We start from the raw sequence: 27,140 nt of genomic DNA, 5'->3' as shown, positions 1-27,140 counted from the left end.
ATTCAGCCACTTTGGGCAGGACAATGTGAAATGGCCCAAGTTCCAGCTGGTGCAGGGTCTGGGTAGGAGGGGCCCTGAAGTGTCCCCCACTGCTGCCATCATTTTAGGTTGGTTGAGAACTCAGCTTCAGGTCCAGTCGGGGGCCTCCTGTCCCACTGGGTGTGAGAGACCCCATTTGGCCACTCCAGCCCTCCCCCTACAACCAGGGGCCTGTCCTGGAAAGTGGGCCCTCTGACCTCTTCCCTCCTGCCCTATCCCTGAATCCTTTGGGCCTCCCAGGGAAGGAATCACAAGGAACCCCAACCCAGGCTCTCCAGCTGTCCATCTCCAGGAGCTTGGGGGGGTGGCTCAGAGACTTGGCCTCATGTCAAGAGTGGGCTCACAGGCAGGGAGACATTGTCCCAGGTGGCCCAAATTGGGCTGGAAGGGAGCTTTCCCACCTCCTGGGCTGGACAGAAGGCGCAGTCACATCCAGCCCAGGGCCAAGAGGGCTTAGGGGGCCTGGGTGGAGTGGGGGAAGTGTTCTAGAGTGGGGGGGTGCCTGCTGGAGCCTCAGAGGACCCTTCAGACCTGGGGACATTGTGGGGCACACCCCAGCCCCCACCACACTGGCGACAAGACTCGGATTGTTGTCTGATTGTCTGTCTTCTCTGAACAAGACACTTAGGAATTCATGCTAAAGTGAGACCAACCCGGATGGGGGGCTGGCCCAAGACAGTGATGACACACGTGCCCCCAGAACCAGGGAGGCTGGGGCAGCCAGGTGGCATCTGGGCACTGGGTGGGGAGGGCGTGCAGGAGACCCTGGGTCTGGTGCTTGGACTTGCTGCTCCCCTGCTCCCTGCCTGCCTCCTCCCTTTCTCCCCACCTTCTGCACCCCCTGCCACCAGACACAGTTCCATGGAAAGGGGGACGGGGACACGGGGCAGAGCAAAGTACCACCAAACAGCACCAAGTCGGGCATGAAGTACAAGGATGACTGGACATGGAACCCAGGGGCCGCGACCCAACGGCCCCGCCCCCGCCCCGCCCCCACCCCACCCCATCACTTATTACATCAGCTTCTAGAAAGGGTACATTAGTCATGCATCAAATTCCATTTCGTCTTTTTTTTTTCATTTTTCGTCCTTTTTTTTCTCTTAAATTACATTTGAACACAGAACACATAGAATAATAAATACTCTTATAAGACAACGACTCCAAAAAACAAGAAACAGAACACGCCAGAGAACACAAAGGTTTACCGTCTCACTCTCTTCCTCTCTTTCCTAAAGGACTTCGTTTAAATAAGAAATCTGTAAACGCACAGGTCCTTCCTCGCTCGCTCGCTCGCTCGCGCTCTCAGTCTCCCTTGCGCGCACGCTCCCTGTCTTTTGCCTCCGACCAGACCACCCGTCTCCCGTCGCCTGACATTCATCCTGTCTCCCACTGACCTCGTCAAAGAAACCACATGCCATCCTATGCAAAATTATAATTTAACGGTATAAAGCTTCAAGTCACACGTTCCAAAAACTAGCTAAGGATTTTTTTTTTAATCACATAAACTATACATTAAATATTTTGAGGTATTTCAGAGAAAATTGTCAAAGGCTCAAAGGAATTGTGCTGGAGGCGTCCTTCCCCGCGTGGAGAATGATCTTTGCTATGTGGCAACCAGCTAGGTATCAGGGAGACCCGGGAGAGGAGCCCGCGTGGGGCTGGGGCTGAGGGCGCCGTGGGGAAGGGCTGGGGGTGAGATCCTGGTGGAGGGACTGGAGCTGGTGTGAGTGTGTGTATATGTGTGTAGCCTGTGTGTGTGTATATGTGTGTATGTGTGTGTGTATATGTGTGTAGCCTATGTGTGTGTATGTGTTGTGTGTGAAAAGGATCCAGGAGCCCTGGAGACACTTCCGTGACCTGAGTCAGTAGCATTTGACCCGGTCTGGCTATAGTTCCCCACCTCATTCCATCACTAGAACAAGCCCACGCCAGTTCCTAATTTTCCGATGGGACAAACCAGGACTCGGCAGGCCTTCAAATTTGACGCTTGGGTCTGAAGGCTGAGGAAAGACAAGTGGTTTGTCAGCGGCCACCCAGCAGAGGGCACCAGAGAAGCCCTGTGGCCGGGAGCAACCCCGAAGGAAAAAAACGTTGCCATGGAGTCGAGGCCGACTCATAGTGACCCTACAGGACAGAGAACTACCCCACAGGGTTTCCAAGGAGCAGCTGGTGGATTCGAAATGCCAACCTTTTGGTTAGGGCCTGGGCTTTTAACCACCACGCCACCAGGACTCCAGGGCAGGGATCAGAGAGCTAAATTTCTAAGGAGAAGGGGATGAGATTGGGGCGAATTATGACTTATGTGGGCCCCTTCCTCCAGAAAAAAATACTTAAAATAACAAATTACGACCACATTGACATACAGACGAATATTAAACATTTTCTTTTTTCCTTCTGATTTTTAAAGAAATTAAGACATTTACATTGGCCTCCAAAAGTTTCTTGGGCCTTGGGCCTGCTATGCTCAGTGGATGAGTCAGCCCTGCCTGGGATGGGCAGAGAGTTCTGAGCTGTCCATCAGGAACTGGGGAGGGGAAGGGGAGAAATGGGGCCCAGGTTTTAGTGGGAGGTGGGATAAAGGGACCACAGCCATCCAGAATGGAGCTCCCAGTGCCCAGGGACACCCTGAAAAGGAACAGGAGTCAGGGTGTATGTGTGTGTACAGTATAATGCGTGTATAGTGTGTGTGTGTGTGTAGTGTATGGGGGTGTGTGTGTTGGAGGGAGAGGTTTGATGATCAGGAACGGGACTCTTTTTACTTTTAGGATTCTGCCCCAATACCCAAAGGTTCTAGAAACAACACTCAGATCCAGTTGCTTAAAACACTGGAGGAATAGTGAGTCGATAAGGACAAGAGAACACTCCACACACATCTTTGGTTCAAGAAAAAGGCACTCATCGATCTCACTATTCTTTCTTTCTCTCTCTCATCACTTTCGCACGCTCTCTCTTACTCTCCTCTCTCTCACCGGTAGGGAGGAGGGCTTACAGACACTTGGTCCGGAGGTGGGGGAATTCTAGCATCCAGCACAAGTCCTTGGGGGAAATCTTTGGTATCAGGTGTGATTTTTCCAATCACAGACTTGAACGTTTGAGTGAGGTAGCCTTTACCTGGGGGGGAGGGGGAGGGGCATTTCACCGGAAATGTCTTTTGCATTCTCAAGGGGAGAGGGTGGCATGGCCCTCTCCCTGGGAGGCAGTAGAGGGGTTAAGGGGGGGTCCTTCTAGCCTCCACATCTTGAACCCCGGGGGAGGGGGAGGCGGGCTCTTGGGATCCAGCTGCCTACCAGCCATGGAGGTCACCCAGAGGAGAGACCAGCGGGGGGGGGGGGGGTTTCATCTTTACATCTGACCCTTCCCCCTTGTAATTTTTTTTTTTTTTTGGCAAAAATGGAGCAAGCAGATTCCACCTTCTTCGGCATCTTCTTTCTCTCTTTGGAGAGAGATATAACAAACACGAGGTTCACCCTGGTCGCTCCCATGAGGCCCAGTTCAGCCTCTCCACAAGGGCTGGGAGGTGGGGTGGGGAGTTCCAGAGGGTCCCAAAAAGGTAGAAACCCGATGGGCGGCTCCGGTGCTGTCTCTGGGTTCCCAACTCCGTGGAATCTGGATGTTTTCTTCTGTTTCCTGGGTTGTGTCTTTCCCTGTGTGTCATTCATCAAGGTGCCTAAAAGTAAAGTGAACTAAACGGAGGGATGGTCGGGAGAGGGGGAAAGGGAGGCGTCTGGAATTTACCCGCATGTTTGAGCTCGCCATTCCCTCCAGTCTAGGATGGGGGTAGGAAAGAGTGCTCGCCTGTAGGTGCTGGGCGGTTGCCGAGGCAGGCACCCTCCCCAGACTTTAAGGCAGGCAATTCTTGGCACAAGGAATCCTGGCCGCTAGGAGGGGCAGCTCAGTTCTTGGCTGGGGGGCAGTTCTGCCCGCCGACTGGGGTGTCGGCTTGTGGCCTGGGTGGGGGCTTATAAGGATCCATCTTGACGTAGGTTTTGGCGACTTTGGGAGGGGCTTAGTTCTGGGGGAGGGGCCGAGGGGGGCCACAGAGCACCTCCTCCATGGAGGCCAGGTGGGAAGGAAGGCCCTTCCAGCCTCACTCTGTGGGGGTAGGAGCCTGGCGAGGGAGGGGTTATTCTTAAAATTCCTCTTTTTAAATACCCGGTTTATATTTCTAGTATGTGCTTCTAGACCCGCTTTAGGGGACAACACAGTGAGCCCTGGTTTTTCTCGGGGGCCCCCTGGCGTCCTGAATTGAGAGGGGGCTGGGGAATTCCTTTCTGTCAGCCCCCTCCCCTGGGGGGGGGGGTTGGAGGGCTTCCTTTGGCCTGGAGGGGGTTGGGAAGGAGGGAGGCCCTTTTTGTGCACTTGGGCTGGGGGGTGTGCCACGTCCCCTCCCTGGGTGTGGGGGGCTCGGGCTGCCTCCTCCAGGCGCCCCCGGGGGGCGTGTCTCCGGGGCCGGCAGGGTGGGGGCGGGGAGAAGTGGGAGGGCAGCGCCACGAGAGGAAGGGAGGGCGCGGGACGCCAGGCTGGGGCGCCTTAGGCCTTGGAGAAGGTGGCAGTGGCCCCGGCTGGGCCCCCGGGGGCGGCGCCGGGCTCCTCGGCCCAGCGGTTCATGCAGCGGCGCCGCGCGTTCATGAAGAAGTTGCTGACGGTGTTGAGCTCCAGCCCGAGCTGCTGCGAGATGGTGACCTGCATCTCTTTGGACGGCCGCTTGTTCTCCTTGAAGATGGCGATCAGTGTGCGCCGCTGCAGGTCGGTGAACACTAGGCGCTGCTTCTTGGGCTGCAGCGCGCGCTCCTTCTGCTGCTCCTGCTCCTTGCGCTTGCAGGCTGCGGGCGAGCGGCGTCGCACGGGCGAGCGGGGAAAGACAGGCAGGGTGCATCGCCAGAAGACGGAGAGCAAGGCAGACAGACAACAGGGCACAGGGGGACGCAGCCCAAAGCAGAGGGAGAAATCCAGGGAAACACAAAGCGACAGAGAGAGACACAACAGAGGGACAAAGAGACGCAAAGAGAGAGAGAAGCACAGGGTCACAGAGATAGGAAAACAGAAATATCAATAGAAAGGATGGCATGGAGAACAAAAGGGTGGAAGAGGAAGGGCAGACGGGGTGGGTAGGCGGGCAGAGCAGGGGAGACAGATTGGGTGGGGGGGGACAGAGAAGGGGACACAGTGTGAGCACACCTCCACAGGCCAGGTCACCACCCTCTCCAATCCCCTTCTCTGCCCACAGCACCCTTCCCAGGCTAGCCCCTCCCCAGCCTCATGTTCCCAAAGCCCTTGTCTCCCCTACCAGAATGCTCCATAGCCCCGAGGAGTACAAACGGCTAATAGTGGCCTTCTCCCTGCTTTCTGCAGCCCAAACCTGGGCAATATTGGGGTGACATGGAAACTCTGTCGTTGTTGGGTGCCGTTGAGTTGATTTTCAGCTCATAGTGACCCCATGTGACAGAGTAGAACTGCGCCATGGGGCTTCCGAGGCTGTAACCTTTACAGGGAGCAGGTCTCCAGGTCTCTCTCCGGCAGAGCAGCCAGATGGGTTTCAGCAGCCAACTTTTAGTTAGCAGTCTAGTTCTTTACTGTTGTGCCACTAGGGCTCCTGTGGGAACGCTGCGTGTGAGATATTGGCTCATATACACGCAGGGTGAAGAAGCGTTCCTGAATAACCTCTTGGGGGTACCGCACAAACTCCAGCAACCTCTTCTGGGATAATGGGGAAACCGTGGCTCTGAGTGGCTGTGACAGTTCATGCCTCTTCTCTGGGCTGTCCTCTGAGGCCTGATGGCCTTTATCGGGCTGACATTGGAGCCCCCCACCCTGGCATGGCCCTTCCCATCTGAAAGCTGAGACCCAGACTTGGCCTACTCCCAGCACTTAGGGGACCCTCTGCAGCTGCAAGGACCCAAGAAAGGAGGCCTTGGAAAAGAAGCCGAGGGTGTGGAGACTGTCTCCCTTCCCGAGGGGAATGGGCCACTCAGATGCTTGCAGTAAGGAACACTGCAGCAGCTCAGGGTGATGGAGCAGGGCTGAAGCCCAGGACCCTGCCCCAGCTCCCAGCAGATCTCTCCCCTCCATGCAGTGGGGGCAGTGGGTAGAAAAGATGAGCTCAATGGCCAGGGTGGGCTACCTCGGCCAGTGGATTCTCGATTTCTCTTCCACATAGCAGTCAGGGGTGGCGGGCGGTGGAGTTTCCTGCCTCCTACAAATCCTACTGCCCTAGCTGCCCAGTCACCCCAGCAGTAGCCAGTGGTGCGGGGTGTACTAGCCAGCCCAGGTTGCCAGCCTCTCCTCTGTGCTGCCCTGGAAGCCTGCTGGGTCTGCACACCCAGCTTGCTTATTTTGCTTTAGGAACATTCTAGGCCAGATAGCATAGCAGATCAATGTCCATACACATCCGCAAAAGATAACCAAATGTTCCCTGCGCTTTGACTCATTTCTCAGGGACAACAGATTCACTCATCTCTTGTGCGAGCTGACAACTGCCCTGCTACCTCCTCAGACCAGGAACACCAGGAGATCCTAATTGGCTGTTTCAGGGTTTATACTTAAATAAGAGTAACAGTCATCAGACATTTTAGGAGAAGCCTCTAACATGAAACAGAGAGAGAACAAAAGAGGAGGATGGGGTAGATGCACTTGAGGGAAACAGACAAATTAGGAAGCCCAAAAATAACCTTAAAAATGATAATTAATATACTCAGAGAGATAATAAAAGAATACTGTATTCATGAAACAAGAACAGGATGTTGCGAAAAAAGGACAATTAAAGAATAAGAAAGTGCTCTTAGAATTTAAATATATGTAATGTTGTTTGGTTTAAAGTCAGGAAAGTTGTGCATCAGGGTTGTATCCTTTCACCATACTTATTCACTCTGTATGCTGAGCAAATAATACGAGAAGCTGGAGTATATGAAGAAGAACAGGGCATCAGGATTGGAGGAAGACTTATTAACAACCTGCGTTATGCAGATGACACAGCCTTGCTAGCTGAAAGTGAAGAGGACTTGAAGCACTTACTGATGAAGATCGGAGACCACAGCCTTCAGTATGGATTACACCTCAACATAAAGAGAACAAAAATCCTCACAACTGGACCAATGGGCAACATCATGATAAATGGAGAAAAGATTGAAGTTGTCAAGGATTTCATTTTACTTGGGTCTACAATCAACTTTCACGGAAGCAGTAGTCAAGAAATCAAATGACATATTGCATTGAGCAAATCTGCTGCAAAAGACCTCTTTAAAGTGTTAAAAAGCAAAGATGTCACTTTGAGGACTAAGGTGAGCCTGACCTAAGCTGTGGTGTTTTTAATCTCCTCATATGCATGCGAAAGCTGGACGATGAATAAGGAAGACTGAAAAAGGATTGAGTCCCTTGAATTGTGGTGTTGGCAAAAAAATATGGAGTGTCCCATGGACTGCCAGAAGAACAAACAAATCTGTCTTGGAAAAAGTACAACCAGAGTGCTCCTTAGAAGCCAGGATGGCGAGACTTCATCTCATGTACTGTGGACATGTTATCAGGAGGGACCAGTCCCTGGAGAAGGACATCATGCTTGGTAAAGTAGAGGGTCAGTGAAAAAGAGGAAGACCCTCGATGAGATGGATTGACACAGTGATTGCAACAATGGGCTTAAACACAGCAACGATTGTGAGGATGGTGCAGGCCCAGGCTTTGTGTCCTCCTGTTATACATGAGGTTACCATGGGCCAGAGCTGACTCGAAGACACCATTCCAACTCCTAGCGACCCAACAGGACAGAGTAGAACTGCCCCCATAGAGTTCTAAGGCTGTAATCTTTACAGGAGCGGATCACCGGGTCTTTTCTCACACGGAGCCAGAGCTGCTGGTCTGTTTGAACTGCTGCCTTTCACTTAGCAGCAGAGTGCTTAACCATTGAGCCACCAGGGCTCCTAAATATATGTAATAACTGGGATAAAATAATTCAATGTAAGGCCAAGGAGATAAAGGTAGGCAAATATCCCAGGAAAGAGAACTAAGTGGTGCGGAGACGGAATACAGTCCTAGTACTCTGCGGCTCCACAGTGGGTGCAGTTCACTGCACACGGTAATATTAATACTCGATATTGATTTAGGCAAAAGATTGCATTTGTAATTACATCGAGAAGCTGACAGAGGGGGAGGGTGTGGGTCTAGACATGGAGAGATGGTGAGGCAAAATGCAAGGATGGCAGTGTGTTAGGTGGCCTTTCGTTCGGAAGAGGAGAGACGAGCACATTTTGTACTTTATCTGCATAAAGAAACACTGGCCTCAAGCTGGGAAAGAGGACACAGGAAACACAGAAGTGGAAAGAATATGTAATATTCAGGAACTAGGTTCGAACTGTGGTGTTGATGAAGAATATTGAATATACCACGGACTGCCAGGACCGCCAGAAGAATGAACAAATCTGTCCCAGAGGAAGTACAAGCAGAGTGCTCCTTAGAAACGAGGATGGGGAGACTTACTTCGGACATGTTATCAGGAGGGATCAGTCCCTGGAGAAAGACATCATACTTGGTAAGGTAGAAGGTCATCGAAAAGACGAAGACCCTCAATGAGATGGATTGACACAGTGGCTGCACCAATGGACCCAATAAGCAACTATTGTGAGGATGGCTCAGGACGGGGCAACCGTTTGTTCTGTTATACATAAGGCCGCTATGGGTTGGAGCTGACTCGACGGTATCTGACGACAAATCTGTGTGGAAACTGGATCTCTCCAAGTTGAAATAGATTTTGGATGCCTAGGAAAGATTCCCTAAGGAAATCGTAGAGTGGTTCAGTTCCAAATATGTGTTTTGCAACGCAGGTTGTTGTTGGGTGTTGTTGAGTCAATTCCAACTCATAAGGACCCCGTGTGACAGAGTAGAACTACCCCAAAGGGCTTCCTAGGCTGTCCTCTCCTGCAGAGCCACTGAGTGGGCTCAAACCACCGACCTTTCTGTTAGCAGCTGAGTGCTCAACCATTGCAGCACAAGGTTCCATTTGCAACTCCGTACATGTTCATAAATAAAGTGCACCTTCATAGAAGGAGAAGGAGAATAAGGCGAAACAACCCTGGAAGGAACAGCAAGAAGCTGCTTTCACTTCCCCACCCCCCACACTGGGATCTGGCCTCCTGTGAGGGTCTTGGGGGTTTTGGTCCCCTGTCCTTCCGTTCTTCCAAAAGGGAAAGCTGAGTTTCAGGGAGCGCATCTAAAGGCAGAGTCAAAACCCAGCCCCAGGCCTTCAAATTTCAGCAGTCATGTCTTGACCATCTGTCATAACTGCCAATTCACTTACTCACTCATTCATTCATTCTCTCAGTAATTTGCTCACTAATCCGTCATACATTCACCGTAGGGACAGAGATACAAAAGTCCTTCAGAAAGCTCGCGAGATTCATATGCTGAGAGCCTTGTTAGCTGCCACTGAGTCAATTCCTACCATGGCAACCCCGTGTGTGCAGAGTAGACCTGCCCCAGAGGGTTTTCAAGCCTGTAACCTTTCAGAAGCAGATCGCCAGGCCTTTGAGGTGTCTCTGGGTGGATTTGAACCACCGACCTTTCTGCTAGTAGTTGAGCACTTAACATTTGTGCCACCTGGAGCTCCCAAGAGCCTTACCACACACATCCTTTGAATCCTTATAATAATTCCATAAGACAAGGGTTTTCTTATCTGCTTAGAGAACGGAAGGCACAGCCCCAGGGTCTCCCTGCCAGTCCTGGCAGGACACAGGGCTGATTTGCCCAGATGGGAAGGGAGGTGAGATGGGACACTGCTCCCACCCTACCCCTCTTCCCAGCTCCGCCTCCTCTTCACTAATGGGGGCCCCAGAGGCAGCAGCTGGGGGAAGGGCTGGAGAGCCAGAGTCGTGAAAAAACTTCGCTTTTTGTCGATCGCAGCAAAAAGAGGCTCCGCTCGCCCGCCCCCCCCGCCCCTTGCCGGCATCCAATCTAATTACAGCTCCTCACAGCCTCGATCGATCTGGCTCCAGTTGGAGCTGTTTACCGCGAGCAGCTTTTGTCACCGCTGCCCTCCCCCCACTGGCCTGGAGGTCCTGCCTGCAGGGAGGGGGTGCTGGGGGGACGCTGCTCAGTTCCGCTGTCTGTGCACCGCCATCAGCACCCTCCCGTCACCCAGGATTCCCAGTCCGAAACGCTGAGGGTCCCTATGCTGGCTCTTTGCGGGGGACCACAAATCTTCCTCAAATCTGGGCAGCCCTGGGAGGGGGAGGCAGTGGATATGGGCCCCTTTTACAGAAGTGCAAACTGAGGCTCAGAGAAAAGGGACCAACCAGGGTGTGGAACTGCGGAGCAGCGGGGACCTGGGTGGAGAAGCCCTGGACCTACCTGCCTCACCAACCACAGAACCAAGCACAATGCCAAGCTACTGACACTTCTTCCACGTGACTTCCACCCACCCTGACACTGTCGCCTCCACCTCCACCACGCGCATCAGTTCTACCACCTTCGCCTTCACCTCCGTCACCTCCTCCACCTCCACCATCACCTCCACCTCCATCACCTCCTCCACCTCCACCATCACCTCCACCTCCATCACCACCTCCTCTAACATCACCTCCACCATCACCTCCACCTCCACCATCACCTCCACCTCCATCACCACCTCCTCTAACATCACCTCCACCATCACCTCCACCTCCACCATCACCTCCACCTCCATCACCACCTCCTCTAACATCACCTCCATCACCTCCTCCACCTCCACCATCACCTCCACCTCCACTACCAGTATCATTTCCTCTACAATCACCTCTGCCTCTACCACCACCTCTGCTTCCACTGTCAGCTCCACCTCCATCACCTCCTCCACCATCACCTCCACCTCTATCCTTTCTCCACAATCACTTTTGCCTGCACCGCTACCTCCACCTTCATCACTTCCTCCACAATCTTTTTCTCCACTATCACCTCTCCTTCACCATCACCTCCACTTCATCACTTCCTCCACGATCACCTTGTCCATCATTACCTCTGCCTCTACCATCACCTCCACCTCCATCACCACCTTCTGCAACATCGCCTCCACCTCCATCACCTCGCCCAACATCACCTCTCTCTCCACCATCACCTCCACCTCCATCACCACCTTCTGCAACATCGCCTCCACCTCCATCACCTCGCCCAACATCACCTCTCTCTCCACCATCACCTCCACCTCCATCACCACCTTCTGCAACATCGCCTCCACCTCCATCACCTCGCCCAACATCACCTCTCTCTCCACCAGCACCTCCACCTCCATCACCTCCTCCACTGCCCTCTGCCTCCACTGTCACCTCTGCCATAATCATTACCTCCGCCTTCACCATCACCTCCACCTCCATCCACCTTTGCCTCCACCCTCAGTATCACTCCAACTTATCACTTCCTCCACCTCCATCACTTCCACCCTCAGTATCACCTCCACCTTCTCTGACTTCACCATCAATATCATTTCTACCATATCACCTCCTCCACCGTTTCCTCCATCATCTCCACCTCCACCATCAGTATCACTTCTACCTCATCACCTCCTCCACCCCCACCACCATCTTTACCACTATCACTTCCATCACCCCTGCTTCCATCACATCAACACTACCTCCATTCTCATTACCTCCTCCACTTTCACCTCTGGTCCCAGAACCATCCCCATACCCTCAACATCAGCTACACTTTTATCCCCTCCACCACCCTCGCCTCCCCTACATCACCACCATCACCTTCCCATCTCATTGCACAATCCTTGCTTCCTCTGTTTTCACCTCCACCTCGATCATTCTCATCAACACTGCCACCATCGCCTCCTCCTTTGTCTTCATCTACATCACTGGCCCCCATTGTGGGGTCCACCTCACAGGTGATGCTGTGGCCCAGAGGGGCTCAATGCTGGACGCCATGACCAGGCCCTCCCAGCCTGCGGCGGGGTTGGGGAATGGCCCCAAACACAGACCCTCCTCACCGACCGTGGTTGCCATGGGAGCCAGAGCAGAAGCAGCTGGGTTGGCTGCTGGGATTGTTGAGGGACATTAGACTTGGTCTGGGACCCTGGGTGAGCCACCCCTTTCAGGTTTCAGCCACCCCATCTGAAAAATTGGGGCATAAACCACACTTCCTTCAAACAATCTTCAGTGCCCATCAGCTGCCCCAGCCCTCTATGGCCCCCATATTACTCAGAGGAAATGCTGAGGATTGGCCCCTCCCCACCTGCCTGCTACAGGGCACCTCTCTGTTCTCTCCCCCCTCCACACCCCCTCACTCACTCCCCTCCAGCCACACTGCTCTCCTCCCAGGTCCCAGCCAACCTCAGGGCCTTTGCACTGGCTGTTCCCGCTGCCTGGGCTGCTCTTCCCCGAAGGTGCTTCATGGCTCCCTCCTCGCTCCTTCCAGTTTTTACTCCAATATCTCCTTCTCCCTGAGGCCCGACCTGAACCCCCACCCCCAGTTTTAAGCCACAATGCCTCCTCTCCACCCTTCTCTAAAAGGATCTCTTAAAAAAAAAATTTTTTTTTCCCACAGCACTCACATCGACCAATCTGCTCTCTCCAGGGGCCCTGGTGAGTGAAGGTTTGGGTGCTATGAGGTGCCCACCGTTTCTTGGGCTGCCCCCCGCCCCGGCCCTGAGGCCTGAGAATCTGATTCTAAGAACAAATTAATCCGGGGTGCCCACGCCCCATCCTGCTTCCCCACTGTTACAGTCTTTTTGCAATCCAGGGATAAAGGGGGGTCTGCAGCTGGTTCTTGGGATCCCAGAGGCCTAAGGAGGAGGCTAAAGAAGATCTAGAAGTGAGACTGAGAACCCGTCCCCAATTCTGAGCCCAGTAAAAGCGCTAATGGTGGAACTTTCTGTAATTTCTGGCCTCCCAGCCCAGGGTGGCAGCGCCCCGGCCTGCCTCGCAATCTCCAGGACTACCTAAGTCGGTCATTTTAATTTTTGTGCACTGAATCGCCGACGGGCGGAAGAAATCCCCAGGGAAGCGCCCCCGGAGGGTGGCGTTCCTGTCTCCCAGCCCCGCACCGGCCGGGTGGCCGGCCCGGAGTTCCTACTGTGACCAGCAGAGGGCAGCCGCCACCTCCCCAACCCAGTGCGCTAAGAAGGGGGCGGGGCCTCTTTGGTCCGGAGGGTAGGGGGAAGGTGAGTTGGGGGGAACCCTCAGCCCTGGAGGAAAGCCCGGGCAGCACTAACATCCCTCCTGCTTCCCACCTCTTTCTAGAACGTTGCTGGGGTCAGCAGATGCCCAAGCAGTCAGGCCCACACAGGGCTGGCAGTCCGGCTGCCTGGTGTTGGTCACTCTGAGCCTCAGCTTGCTGAACTGTAAAATGGATTCAATCCTGGTCCCTGCCTCGCCGGGCTATGGGAAGGGTTAGCCAGAAAAGCTGAATTCGATGGGGAGGTGGGATGAGTCTCCTGAACTTCCGTCTGGAGGGCCTTGGGAAGATCCAGGCTCTAGGCCCAACTTGGGGCATGGCCATGAAGTTGCTCCCCTTTGGAGGGCAGGCCCTTAAGCCATCAGTGAGGGGAGGGATGGAGAAATGACTTCAGGTGTAAGAAGCTGAACTGGCCCAGCCAGAGAACTCCTACACATCCCTAAGGCCCAGCAGCAATGGCCCTGCTCCCAGGAAAAACTGCCACCCCAGCAGAGCCCTGGCTCTCTCCTCTGGGACCCCCTCTCCCCAGCCACGGTCCCTCTCTCTGGTCCATCCCTGACCCTGCAGGCTTGGATGCACCTCACACAACTAACACCCCTGGGTTATCCTCTTGACAGGTGGTGGGCCACTGAGGGGACTCATCCCAGACTTGAAGGCCTCTCTGAGGGAGACCCAGGCAGCCGCTGACCTGAAGTGGGCTCCAGGACACCCCCAGCAGGGAACACCCACCCACAGCTTGCAAGGGGGCCCATAGGGCCCCAGATCAATCACCCTCAGCAGATGAGAGAGAACTGTGGCTGCAGCTGGAGCTGGGGTCTCATCTGTTAACCCCCTTGGCCCTCTGACCAGCTACCTGCTGAGAGATACCCCTTCCCCTCCTCCTCGCTTCTCCTCCTCCTTCTCTCCCTCCCTGCTCCCATCCTCCTTCATCTTCTGTCCAGAGGCTTGGGCACATGTAGCTTCCAGTGTAATTGAGGGTGCCCACGGGTTACTTGGGGACCAGGGCATCTGGGTGTCGAGATGGGCACACACCTGTACCTGGCAGGCCCAGAAGCAGCAGGCTGTCTGCTGGGGTGTCACCCACCCTCACACCGTGGTCCTTACACACACCTCACATGTTGTCACACCCAGCTCCAGTGGGTAGGGAGAAGGTGTGAGCTCAGCTGGGTCTGTGAGGCCTCCAGAGGGGTCACATCTGGGCTTCAGGGCTGAGCTGGAGATGGAGGTTGGGTGTCCGGCCAGCCAGTGAGACTCAGACGACCGTGGAGATGGCTGGGGTGCACGGGGGGTGAGGCCTCCAGGGGCTGGTTGGATAGGGAAGGACAACAGCTAGACCCTGCTCAGAGGTGGACTAAGAAATGACCCCAGGATGCAGAAAAGCGTTGCCCTGGTTGACCATCCTCTGCCCTTCTGTCTCCAGCCTGTCAGTCGGTTACGTCCATAAGCCCATGAGCCCCGAATGCCTGCCCCCGTGGGTCTGTCCACCTGGGCACGGTGTAGGAGCAGGAGTGGGCAGGTGCTGCCCCTCACTCTCCCTCCTGTGCTGGTTCCTCACTGCTCCAGCTGCTTTTCTCAGAGGGAACAGTTCAATGGCCAGCCGAGCTCCGGTTTCCTTGGCAACGTGTCCCTCCCGCCGCCAGCTGCCCAGTTCCAGAAGTGGGGAACGCTGGTGCCCCACCCTCGGGGCTGGGTATCCCCATTGGCCTCCTCAGGCTGGAGACAGTGGCTGACCAAAGCCACTTGGTGAGTCACCCCAAGGGGCCTAAAGCACACAGTCAGTCCTTTTTACCCACACTCTGGCCATCTGGGGGACCTGGGAAAGGGGGCTCATGGTGGGGGGTGTGGAGTCGTTTCCAGAGAAGAGAGGCCTGAGCCAGGTACCACACCCCAAGCGGAGGACCTGGAGGCCTCATCCACCCCCTCTGTCCCTCATCCCCCTGCCTCTCCACTCTCTGCCCTTCTCCCTCTCCCCCTGCCTCCCCCTACACCTGCCTCCTGGCCTCTTACCCACCTTGGCCTCAGTCCAGCTTTGGGGTGAGGTCCCCACCTCCCTCTTCCCTCCCTCCCTCCTCTCCGTGGCCTCCCCTGATGGGATTTTAATGGTCGCATTTTCAAATTAGTTCTGAGCCTTTCAAACACTTATCATAGAAAGAGTGTTCCCACGTGGACCCTGGCTCACTCCATCTGGAGGTGCTGTGGCTGGGTGGGGGGAGGGCCGGGACATTCCGCTGCAGAGACCCCCATTTGGGCACCCTCAGAGACAAACCAAATAGCAAACACGCACATGCACACACAGGCATATAGGGACACACGTGCGTGCGCACACACACACACACACACACACACAGAGCTTTTATAAAAAAAACAAAGTTAAAGAGCTGGCTGCAGCAGCCACGGTTGAAAATGGATTTGATAATGACTACAGGAAAGGAACCCATGATAAGAAAAAGTGGGGCGGGGCAGCCCGGAAAAAGGGGTTGGCTTTAGCTTGGCCTTTCAGTGATTGGGAAATTAATCCACAGATAAACTCACAAAAAATCTCATTGCCGCCGAGCTGATTCCGACCCACAGTGACAGGACAGAGGAGAACTGCCCCACAGTTTCCAAGGCTGCAATCTTTCCGGAAGCAGACCGCCACATCTTTCTCCCACTCAGCGGCTGGTGGGTTCCAACCACCGACCTTTTGGGTAGCAGCTGAGCTCGTAACTAGTGTGCCACCAGGGCTCCTTACACTTAGAGCCCAAACCAAAATCCAATCTGACTGCCTCCTCGTCAATCCCAACTCACAGTGATCCTATAGGACAGCGTAGAACTGCCCCATGGGGTTTCCAAGGCTGTACACTTTCCGGAAGGAGACTGCCACATCTTTCTCCTGCAGAGGGGCTGGTGGGTTTGAACTGCCCGTCTTTCGGTGAGCAGCCTAACACTTAATCGCTGAGCCATGAGGGCTCCTCAGGTAAACTTCCAGAGGCACAAAACGACCCTCCCCTCCCGACTTGCTCCCTGCGGCTGGATCCGGGGCTGACTCCAATGTCCGTGGGTGGGGAAATAATGGGTGAACTAGCCGACAACTGAAGAACACTCCGCAGCCCGGGAAAGGGCAGCAGGAAGTGCCCTCTTGGCTGCGGTGAAATATAGTTTCCACCTAGTGTTGTCCATACAGCCCTGGGAGCCTGGGCTCTTGTTTGTGTGCTTTTTTAAAGGAAAATAAAAAGGATTTGCACCCAGATTTCCTCGATTAAGAGTAGCTTTCTCTGGAAGAGACATAGAAGCGGATTTGCTGAAAGGAAGGGACAGGATGGTGCCGCTCACTCCATTTGAGTTTGGAACTGAGTAAATGTGTCAGCTACTTAAATATATATCTCTAAAATATATATAGATATACAATATATTATTATTTAAGAACTGGGGAGAAACACACCAGAAGGAAGGTGGAGGAAGAGAGAAGCGGGTTTACAGCACTCATACATACTGGGGGTAGAAGCTCCCTCTTTATCTGTTTCCCACTCACGTTGGACTGGGGATTCACGTCTCCATTTGGGGAAATGCAGGCGCGGAGGGGGAAGTGACTTGTCCAGGTCACTTAGCATGGATCCCTCAGGTCTGAGCCGCCCGCCCAGGCAGACCCCTGGTCCTGCCCATCTTTCCCCTAGTGCCCCCGCAATCTGCCCCAGAAGGATGCGGAGACGCTCGCCCTCCTCCACCCGCTGCAACCACTACACCCCCTCAGCGCACAGCCCAGCAAGCCCAAGTGGGCCAAAGACCGCAGCTGCCCTGGAGTGCTTGGTGCGAAGTGATGTGAGCCCAAAAGTGAGCGACCTGCAGTCACTCCTGTCTCTGGGACTCAGTTTTCCCACCTGCACAATGGGAGCAAGGGACAATAGCTCTTCAGCTCTGACTCATGGTAGTGGGTGGCGTCTTCCCAGCCTGCTGGGCTCCAGAGGTGGGATTCGGAGAGGACATTGCAACCTCCCCAGCTGTGGCTCAGGGGCCTGAAGCTCAGAAGCCGCATGGCTATGGATGTGCAGTGCAGAAGCCAAGTCTTTTAACACCAGACCATGTGCGCCCACGTCTCGCCAGGCTGCAGAGGGTGGACGGGCACTGGGAGCTTTTTGATTTAAGGGCTCGCTCCCCCGTGGCTGCAGAGGGCGGACTTACAGAGCAATGGGGCCCTGCTGTACTCCACAGCTTTCTTCACACTGCTTAAGGGCGTTCCCTGGGTAAGGGGGCCTCAGCCACAGACATACCAACTCCATTGAGTCCCTGGGTGAGCAAAGGTGCTTGGAAACACACAGATCCCTGATGTCCCCACGCCCAACATCCCCTATTGCCCTGCCCCAGTCACTCTGAGCAGACTCCACTAAGGAGTAGGGGTCTTACTCATGCCCCCATTTCCTGTGCGGACAGGCATAGGACAGACTCAGGTTGGGGGCAGATGGGCAGTCCTGAGCCCGGTGATTGCACACGGGTGTTTCCCAGAGTGGATGTGGCCATTTGCACTGTGTCCCCGTGGATCTCTACACTGTGTCCCCAGGGTTGTCTACAGTGTGTCTCCATGGACATCTACACTGTGTTCCCGTGGACATTTACACTGTGTTGCCATGGACATCCACACTGTGTTCCCATGGACATCCACACTGTGTCTCCATCATCATCTACATTGTGTCCCTGTGGACATCCACACTGTGTCCCCATCATCATCCACACTGTGTCCCCATGGGCATCTACACTGTGTCCCCATGGACATCCACACTGTGTCCCCATGGACATCTACACTGTGTCCCCATCATCATCATACTGTGTCCCTGTGATCATTTATGCTGTGTCCTGTGAACATCTACACTGTGTCCCCATGGTCATCTACAGTGTGTCCCTGTGGACATCTACACTGTGTCCCTGTGGACATCTACACTGTGTCCCCATCATCATCTACACTGTGTCCCTGTGATCATTTACGCTGTGTCCCCATGAGCGTCTAAACAGTGTCCCCACAGACATCTACACTGTGTCCCCATGGACATCTACACTGTGTCCCTATGGACATCTACTCTGTGTCCTCGTGGACATCTACACTGTGTCCCTGTGGACATCCACACTGTATCCCCATGGACATCTACACTGTGTCCCCATGATCATCTACACTGTGCCCCTGTGGACATTCACACTGTGTCCCCATGAACATCTACACTGTGTCCCCATCATCTACACTGTGTCCCCATAGACATCTACACTGTGCCCCTGTGGACATCCACACTGTGTCCCCATGGACATCCACATTGTGTCCCCATCATTATCTACACTGTGTCCCTGTGATCATTTATGCTGTGTCTTGTGAACATCTACACTGTGTCCCCATGGTCATCTACAGTCTGTCCCTGTGGACATCCACACTGTGTCCCCATCATCATCTATACTGTGTCCCTGTGAGCATCTAAACAGTGTCCCCATGGCCATCTACAGTATGTCCCCATGAGCATCTACACTAGTGTCCCTCTGAACATCTACACTGTGTCCCTGTGGACATCTACACTGTGTCCCCGTGGACATCCACACTGTATCCCTGTGATCATCTACACTGTGTCCCCGTGGACATCCACACTGTATCCCTGTGATCATCTACACTGTGTCCCCGTGGACATCTACATTGTGTCCCTGTGGACATCTACACTGTGTCCCTATGGACATCTACTCTGTGTCCCTGTGATCATCTACGCTGTATCCCTGTGGACATCCACACTGTGTCCCCATGGACATCTGCACTGTGTCCCCATGGACATCTACACTGTGTCCCTGTGATCATCTATACTGTGTCCCTGTAGCATCTATGCTGTGTCCCTGTGGACATCTACACTGTGTCCCGTGGACATCCACACTGTGTCCCTGTGATCATCTACACTGTGTCCCCATGGACATCTACACTGTGTCCCTGTGGACATCCACACTGTGTCCCCATGGACATCCACATTGTGTCCCTGTGAGCATCTACACTGTGTCCCCGTGGACATCCACACTGTGTCCCTATGGACATCTACACTGTATCCCCGTGGACATCCACACTGTGTCCCCATGATCATCTACACTGTATCCCCATAGCATCTACACTGTGTCCCTGTGGACATCCACATTGTGTCCCTGTGAGCATCTACACTGTGTCCCCGTGGACATCCACACTGTGTCCCTGCGATCATCTCTACTGTGTCCCCATGGACATCTACACTGTGTCCCTGTGGACATCCGCACTGTGTCCCCATGGACATCCACACTGTGTCCCTGTGATCATCTATACTGTGTCCCCATGGACATCTACACTGTGTTCCCGTGGACATCTATACTGCGTCCCCATGGATATCTACACTGTCCCAGTGATCATCTACACTGTGTCCCTGTAGCATCTATGCTGTGTCCCTGTGGACATCTACACTGTGTCCCTGTGAGCGTCTACAGTAATTTCTCAGTGGCATCTACACTGTGTCTCCTTGGGCATCTACACTTTCGTCCTATGCACCTTTCTCTTGGCAGCCTGTGGCAATCGTGGACATACCTTCAGGTCCCCGTTTGTCTGCTGAGAATTTGTGGCTTTGTGTGTGACTCGGTAGGCCTGAGCGGTTCCCCCACAATCTCCCACATCTGCCCACCTACCCAGCCTCCACTGGGAGGTGGGCCCCCTTTCCTCACCCTCAGCCACACAACTACTCGGATTGGGCAGAGGGGGAAACTGAGGCCAAGGTCACTTGGATCTTCCAGGCCTCCCCTGGCTCGTGGCCCAGTGTCTCCCTTCCCCCTCTGCCGCTGCCTTTCTGTATTGATCAGGGTCCATATTTAATTAAAAACTAGATGCAAACCAGTTAGAGCTTTCCTGGTTAAGCCGGGCTGCTTGCTGGCTGCGTACAAAGACAGTCCGCAGGGGCCTGGCCTCCTCCTTAGAGCCCTTAGAGCCGCTGTGGGCTCTCCACCTCCCAGCCTCCACCCAGGATGAGAGTCAAGACTTTGAAGATGGGGTGGGGGGGTGAGGAGGTGAGGGGGTGGGGGAATGGGGGTTGGAGGGGTGGGTGGGTGGAGGTAGGGGGGTGGCGGCGTTGATCTTTCCGGCAGAGGGCTAGCAGGTAAGTGAGCAGCTCTGCTGTGCCCTAAACAAGCCCTCCCCACCTCGGGCACAGAGAAGAGGGTAGCAGCAGGGCAGGGAGTGCAAGCCCAGGGACCAGAGATGGGGGCGGTGTTAGCTCAGACTAGAGTGTGGTGGTTGATATGGGGCGAAGGGGAAGAATTGGAGATTTAAGGAGGAAAACGGCCAAGACTTGGTTAGCTTTGGGAGTTTAGGCTCAAGGGGACAAACCAAATGCAGCCCACTGTCCTGCAAGAGGCCCCCCCCACCCCCGCCGATTCATCAACATGCTTATCTCTGACACGGGGGTGACTGTCCTGTCTCTCAGGCTCCGATATAATGACAGAAGGAGATTAGTGAGCCCCGAGGCTGGGGGTGCTGCTGGCCCTCCAGCCCTGGTGGGGTGACTTCAAGGAAGGGAAGGTTTGAGTGCCACCTCCTGGAATGTCCTCCATCCTGGCTCACAGAGGGGAAGCTGGTAGCTGAGATCATCCTCCCTCCAGTGAGAGCCCAGGTCCCCTTGGACTGGGGGTGTGACCTTCCCTTCTCACAGCTTCAGTTAGCCTGTCTGTAAAGTGGAGGCAATAATGAACCCAACTTAAAAGGTCATTCCAGGTGACTCTGTATCTCACCTGTGGTGAGTGAGCAGAAAGTGGGGAGGAAGGAAGGTTTCAGGAAGCCCAGCCTTCCCCCTCGCCATCTTGGAACCTGTCCTCTTCTAGGGTAATTGGGTTCACCAATCCTGGGCTGGCCCTCAGGCAGCCCCAACCTGGAGTCTTGAGGTCTGGAAGTGGGTGGCTGATTTTGGGGATCCCTGAAGAGCCAGCCATGGGTCTGGCAACACACAGCACACGACAGCCTCCCCCTCTCCCACCCTGAGCATCACCGTGTGGCCTCAGTCCCTCTGGTGAGCCCTGAAGACCCCAGGCCCCTTGGGCACCTCCTGCTCACTCTCCATTCAACCCATGGGCTGAGGTGACTCGAGGCCACCCCCCTGAAGCTAGGTGTGAGTTTGGAGCGTATGATGGAGCCACGTGGCCTCGGGGTCTGTGACTCCACTGGAGACTCTTGCTGGGGGAGGGATTGATAAGAATAAAAACAAAAAATCCATTGCCATTGAGTTGATTCCAATTCCTAGTGACCCTATAAGAAAGTATAACTGCCCCATAGGATTTCTATGGAGCAGCTGGTGGGTTCAAACTACCGAGCTTTTGGTTAGCAGCTGAGCTCTTAACCACTGCACCACCAGGGGTCCTTGATAAGAATAGTCTTAACAAACACCTGACGGCAGCACTGAATTCTCTCCGTTTCTCAGATGAGGAAACTAAGGCTCAGGCCCTTGCCCAGGATCAGCCGAGGATGGGACCCAGATGGGACCTGGGTCTCTGAACCCCCGACAGCCATTCTCCCAGCTGCCTGGGGAGGCTGCGGGTCTATTCTAGGGGTGTTTGTGGAAGGTGGTGGGAGGTGAGGAGTCTCTACAGAAGAGGGTCCAGAGTGTTCATGGCCAGATGGTCACCCCTCCAGGTAGGAGTCAGGAATTGGGTTCCCCCATGAAGCTCTTGCCGAGAACAGAGGTGATGGGGGGGAGGAGGGGGCCTGCCGGCCTGTATTAGCCTGGGAGGGTTGTCTAACCCCTTGTTCCATTCCTTCCCCACCCCATGAAGACCCTCAGCCCCTGGGAGACTGCCTGCCTGTCCCTGCCAACCCGAGTTTGCCATTACTGCTCCTCCCACATCAGTAAAACAGTTCCAGAAAAGAATTGGGGCCTTTTCATTCTTTTTTTTTTTTTTTTCTTTCCTTCCCTCCCTCCCTCTTTTCTGCCTTTCTGTTTTTTGTCCAGGGGCCAATTTGGGTCATTTAGGGACAAAGTATCTTATCAGCTCTGAGTGGAAGCAGGAGTCCCTCTCTGCCTCAGTTTCCCCCACAAGTTTCCACCACTCTTCAGGGATTCTGGGTTCCTGATGGGGCCTTTTCTTTCCACAGCCATCTTGTATTTTATTTCATATATATGCATATATATATTTTTCTGATCAATTACAAAAAATACTTTTGCACCAGAGTTGCAATTTAAACAATATTCGAAGACAGCCGAAGCTATCGACCCGGCGGAGTTGATGAATTAGAGAGGGTAATTCGAAAGCATCGACCGCCCCGCCCCCGCCAGGAGCTCGCAGCCCCTCCCCCAGCCCCTCTCCCATAATTACTGTTGGAGCCTGAGCCGGGAGGGCTTCGAGGAGGAGGCGGAGGAGGAGGCGGCTAGAAGCCAGGGGACTTAGAGGACCTTGGGATGGAGGGGAGGTGGGTCCCTGCCCCGTGAGGGTGGAGGGGGGGATGTCGGACGGGCCCTCGCCGGACTAGCAAGACCCAGAATCTCATATGTCAGTCCTAGGACCCTGGTCCCACCCCCCACATTTTACAGATGGGTAAACCGAGGCGCGCAAACGGGTGGTGAAACCCGGGACCCTGAGGTCTACCTTGTTCGGATTACTCGCGTGCTTCGAACGAACAAAGAAACCACCCTTTTCCCGTCCCCTCCTCCCGGGACTGGGACCGGAGGAGGACTCTGTTCTGGTAGGGCTGGGGGGCTGGGGACCTCCACCCCCAGCTCTCGGCTCCCCTCTTTCTGTCTCTCCCTCTTGCTCTGGTCTCTCTACCTCTTTTTTGGTCTTTCTTTTTCTCGGGTTCTCTGTTTTGGCCTTTCTTCCTCTCTCTCTCCACTTCTTTGTCTTAGTTTTCTTCCTGTTGTTCTTTCCCTGTCTTCCTTCTGTCTGTCTCTTTTGTTTCCTCCCTCCCTTCCTTCATTCCTTCCTCTCTCGGCCTCTTTCTCCTCTCTGCCTCTCTCTCTCCTCCTTGTCTTTTTCACCAGGGGCGGGACATTCTGACCGGGCAGGGCTCGCGGGAGCAGCTTCGAACCGAGTGGCGCGGCCTAAGGTGGACGAGCGCGTGGGGCTGGACTCGCGCCGGCGCGAGGAGGTCGCGGGAAAGGCCTGGTGGTGTCGCCGGCCGGGACAGGGACAGGGGAATCCTTCTCTGCCAAGGGAATTGAATTGTGCAGAGGGGAGGTTTCTCTTGATGAGCGTGGACATGTCAGTGCCCCTTGAGAGGCTCGGGCTGTCGCTGTGCTGTGAGGCGTTTGGGAGTGGGAACGTGCCCCGCCGCCTCCCAGCAAGCGCGGCGATTTGCCGCCACTTAACTGCTTTTCATTTGCGCAGGGACCGGAACTAAAGGCCTGAGCCCGCGCGTAATTACCCACGGCCCTCAGTCGGCCATCTCCGACAGCCCAGGCCAAGCTGGGTGGTGTAGACACTGCCCAGAGCTCGCCAGAAGTCCGGTGGGTGCGAGCCCAGGCGCGCGAACCAAGCCAGGTCTGTGTCCGGAGGAGCGCCGGACAGGCCGGGGGCCAGGTTCATTGTCACCAAGACTCCTGTGCCCAGGCCGGGACTGGCGCGCCCTACTCCATTTCTTCCCACGTTCCCATGAGGCGTGGAACTCCCATTTCCCAAAGGGGAAACCGAGGCTCAGAGAGGGGAAACTGCTCGCCCACAGCGGAAGAAGTCAGGGAGTGGCCGCTCACGGACAGCAGCGGCCTCAGTGTCCTCTTCTGTAATTATCCTGGCGGTGGGAAGGGTAACTCTAAGACCAGGACGAACCTGATTGAGCGCTGTGCGGGCCAAGAGAACATAGGCCTTGAGCAAGGGGTGCCAAGGCTGGGCGGGTCTTCAAGCCCAGAGGGGTTCCTCATCCCGCAGCGGGCACCTCCATGGGGTTTTTCACCTGCGGTTTGTTGTTCTGTGGCCCATGCATCCCAAAACATGTGATTCAAATACCACTAATGGGTCGTGTTAGTTGCACAAGGTGAGAGCAGAAACGTGGCTGTGCATGCGTTATTTGGGGCACACATAGGCTGGACACAGTCCCCCGAAACCCAAGCACTGAGGAGGAGGGGAAGGTGTGGGTATGATGATATTTAAAGATGCCACATGTTGCTGCCTTGAGGGATCATTTATTTCTAAGGAACCACTAAGTATGTGAAGTATGCCCCTTGAGCCCAAGTATCTGGGTATGCTTTTGTCACTTGATGTCACCACATTGCAAATTGCAAGTGGTGGCCGTGGATCCATAGCACTGAGTGTCCATGTGAGCACAAGTGTGCCATTACATGTGTGCTGGAAAGCAGGACCAGGTGGGTTTCTCCCACATGGAATCACCCAGGCAGGTTCACTAAGCCATTTCTAATATGGCACCATGACTTCCCTGTGCACTTCCTCACCTGCCACATAGGACAAAAAATTTATTTCCTGCTACCCGAAGTGGAGACCTGAAGAAATCCATAAGAACTCCATCCAGTCACCTTGCTCTGCAGAAGGGGGAAACTGAGGCCCGGGAAGCTATGAGCTCTCAGGGGCCTTTCAGTCGGCCTGGCGCTCAGGAAGGGGATGGTTCCTCCGTGGAGGAAGGAACATGGAACCCCTCCCGATCCCCTGGCACCGTTTCTTCCGTGCCCCCTACATGGCTGGGCAGGCTAGGGGTGCAGCCAACCCCCTCCCCTGTCCCTGTTAGATGGGCGCCTCAGTAGAGCCCCAGCCGCCTGGCCCCGCTTGCCCCTGTGCGCCGCGGAGAAGGATCGATCGATCCGGCAGGCGGGGTGCCAGCCCCCTCCACAGCACGGCCAGGGAAAGACCCCCTCACCGTGCCCAGGCCGCTGGGGGAACTCTCCCACACCCCCACACATACTCAGAAGATGGGGGACCTGGCTAGCCCCGGCGTTGGGGGCAGGTGTAGCCCCCGCTGTTGTCAGCTGAGAGAGAGGAAAGAGTGGGGTCCCCAGGGGGCCGCTGGCCTAGTGTCTGTGTGAGCGATAGAGACAGAGAGACAGAAAAAGAGAGCGACAGAGAGAAAGAGATAGAATGAAGAGAAACAGGGTGAAAAAAAAATCAATAGCAGTTTGAGCGGACAGAGAGAGGCAGAGATGAGAAAAAGACAAAACAGAAAAGGCCAGCCAGCGAGCCGCGCGCCCCCCCCGCCCCGAACTCGGAGCCAACATGCCGGCGGGGTGGCCGGACCGGGTGTGAAGGCCTTCGAGCCATACAGGCGAGGGTCCCCCGGGCCGCCCCTCCCCCGCCAGTTCTCGGATGACCTTTGCCAGCGGCCGGAGCGCCGGTGGAGGCGGCTATCGATCGCTGGGGCTGAGCTACAAAGAAGCGCGCGCTGGACAGGGGGCTGAGCACAGGCCCGATCTGGGTCTCCGCGGCGCACTGGAGGCTCTCTCAGGGCGGGCTGGGGGCGCAGCGGCCCCTCTCCTGAGAGAGTAGGGGTGTGGCACCCCAAGCTGACAGTAGCGGCGCATTCGGGGACACAGCAAACCCCGCTCCACAACGCTCCCGCGTGCGCGCACACACACACACACAATGAGCTACCGCGGGGGTTGTTTGGGGCGCGGTCCAGCAGTCTAAGGGGGCCGGGGACCCTCCTCCCGTTCCCGGAGGGGTAGCGGTAACGGCTCCGGGGGAAAGACGGCGCAGTCCCCAGTCCCCTTTAGCGACGGTACAGACAGTGGAGGGGCGCTGACTACGCTCTGCCCTCTGAGGGGTGCCGGGCCGGCGGGGCGCACTGCCGAGGCATGGAGAGCAGGCTGACTGGGCAGGCGGTGCGCGGCGCGCTCCTACCTGCGAGGCGCAGCGCCGACATGCGCTGGAACTCCGGCTCCTGCAGCCACTTCCACATCCTGCGGAAGGTCTCGCGGCCCGACTTGAGCTTGCTCCAGGGTTTGGGGTTGCGCAGCAGGTCGGAGAGCGTGCCCTGCGATCGGCAGAGGATGCGCTGCGCGAAGATGGCCTGTGGGATGCTGTAGCGCTTCAGCTCAGCGGTGATGCGCTGCGCCACCTCCTTGGTGTTGATCTCCTCGGCCGCTGAGCCCGGGCCGCCGCTGCCACCCGCGCCGGGCCCACCGCCGCCGCCGCCGCCTCCCGCGTGCGGCCCGTGTGCCCCGGCCGCAGCTAGCCCGCCCAGCGGCGCCAGCAGCCCCGCGGCGCCTCCGCCGCCCGCGCCCCCGCCGCCGCCGCCGCCTCCGGGTAGCCCGCGAGCCAGCGCGTCCTCGGCGCGCCCCAGCAGCGCAGCATGCGGCTCGAAGGCGGCGGGTGGCAGCAGCTTGTCCCCGGCCAGGTGGCCCGGTGCGCCGTAGGCGGCCAGCGGCGGGGGAGGCGGCGGCGGCGGCTGCGGGGCGCCGTGCAGAGCTGGCGGCAGCGCGTTGGGCAGCTGCGACAACGGCGACCCCATGGCCGGTAGCTCCTTGCTGTAGGGCCCGTAGAGATGGCCCACCGAGGCGAGCGCAGCCCGCTCGTCCCGCATGAGGGTGAAGCTGCCGCTCACGCTGGCCGCCAGGCGCTGCGGCGGGGGGGGGCGGGGGAGGCGCGGCCGCGGGGTGCGGGTGCGCGTGCGGGTGGCCGCCGTGCGCCCCGGCCACGGCTGCGGCCGCCGCGTGCTGGTGGAACTTGTCGGCCACGGCCGCGAGCGGCGGCAGGTGCTGCAGGGGCGTAAGCGTCGTGTAGGTGCCGCCCAGGCCGGGCGCCTCGCAGGCCATGCCCATGGCCGGGTGCAGCGGGCCTGTCAGCTCCCCGCGGAAGTCGGCGCCACCGCCCGCGCTGCCCGCGCTGCCCGCGCCCCCGGCGCCCCCGCCGCCACCGCCGTCCAGCAGGCTGGCCATGCCCGCCACCAGGCCTGGGCGCCCGGGCGCTACCAGGCCACGGTGCTGAGCCGCCGCCGAGCGCGCGTGGCCCGGGCTCAGCAGCTCTCCCGCCTGCGCGTGGGCCACGCCATGCAGGCCCCCCAGGCCCTCCAGGCTTAGCTCCATGCTCGCCGGCTC

The 27,140-nt window shown here is 56.2% G+C and overlaps 1 protein-coding gene across 1 annotated transcript; it reads right to left on the bottom strand.

Annotated features, from left to right (window-relative positions):
* Positions 1 to 4,569: 4,569 nt before the first annotated feature.
* Positions 4,570 to 27,128, bottom strand: ONECUT3 (one cut homeobox 3). Its single transcript, XM_049876206.1, is given in 3 exon segments — positions 4,570 to 4,862; positions 25,945 to 26,677; positions 26,679 to 27,128. Coding segments are annotated over 3 exon segments (1,476 nt in total).
* Between the last annotated feature and the right edge of the window lie 12 nt (positions 27,129 to 27,140).

The sequence above is a fragment of the Elephas maximus genome, chromosome 3, assembly GCF_024166365.1.
Source record: "Elephas maximus indicus isolate mEleMax1 chromosome 3, mEleMax1 primary haplotype, whole genome shotgun sequence".
Classification (NCBI taxonomy): domain Eukaryota; kingdom Metazoa; phylum Chordata; class Mammalia; order Proboscidea; family Elephantidae; genus Elephas; species Elephas maximus.
The sequence above is the reverse complement of the archived record's forward strand: the minus strand, read 5'-3'. Positions and strand labels throughout refer to the sequence as shown.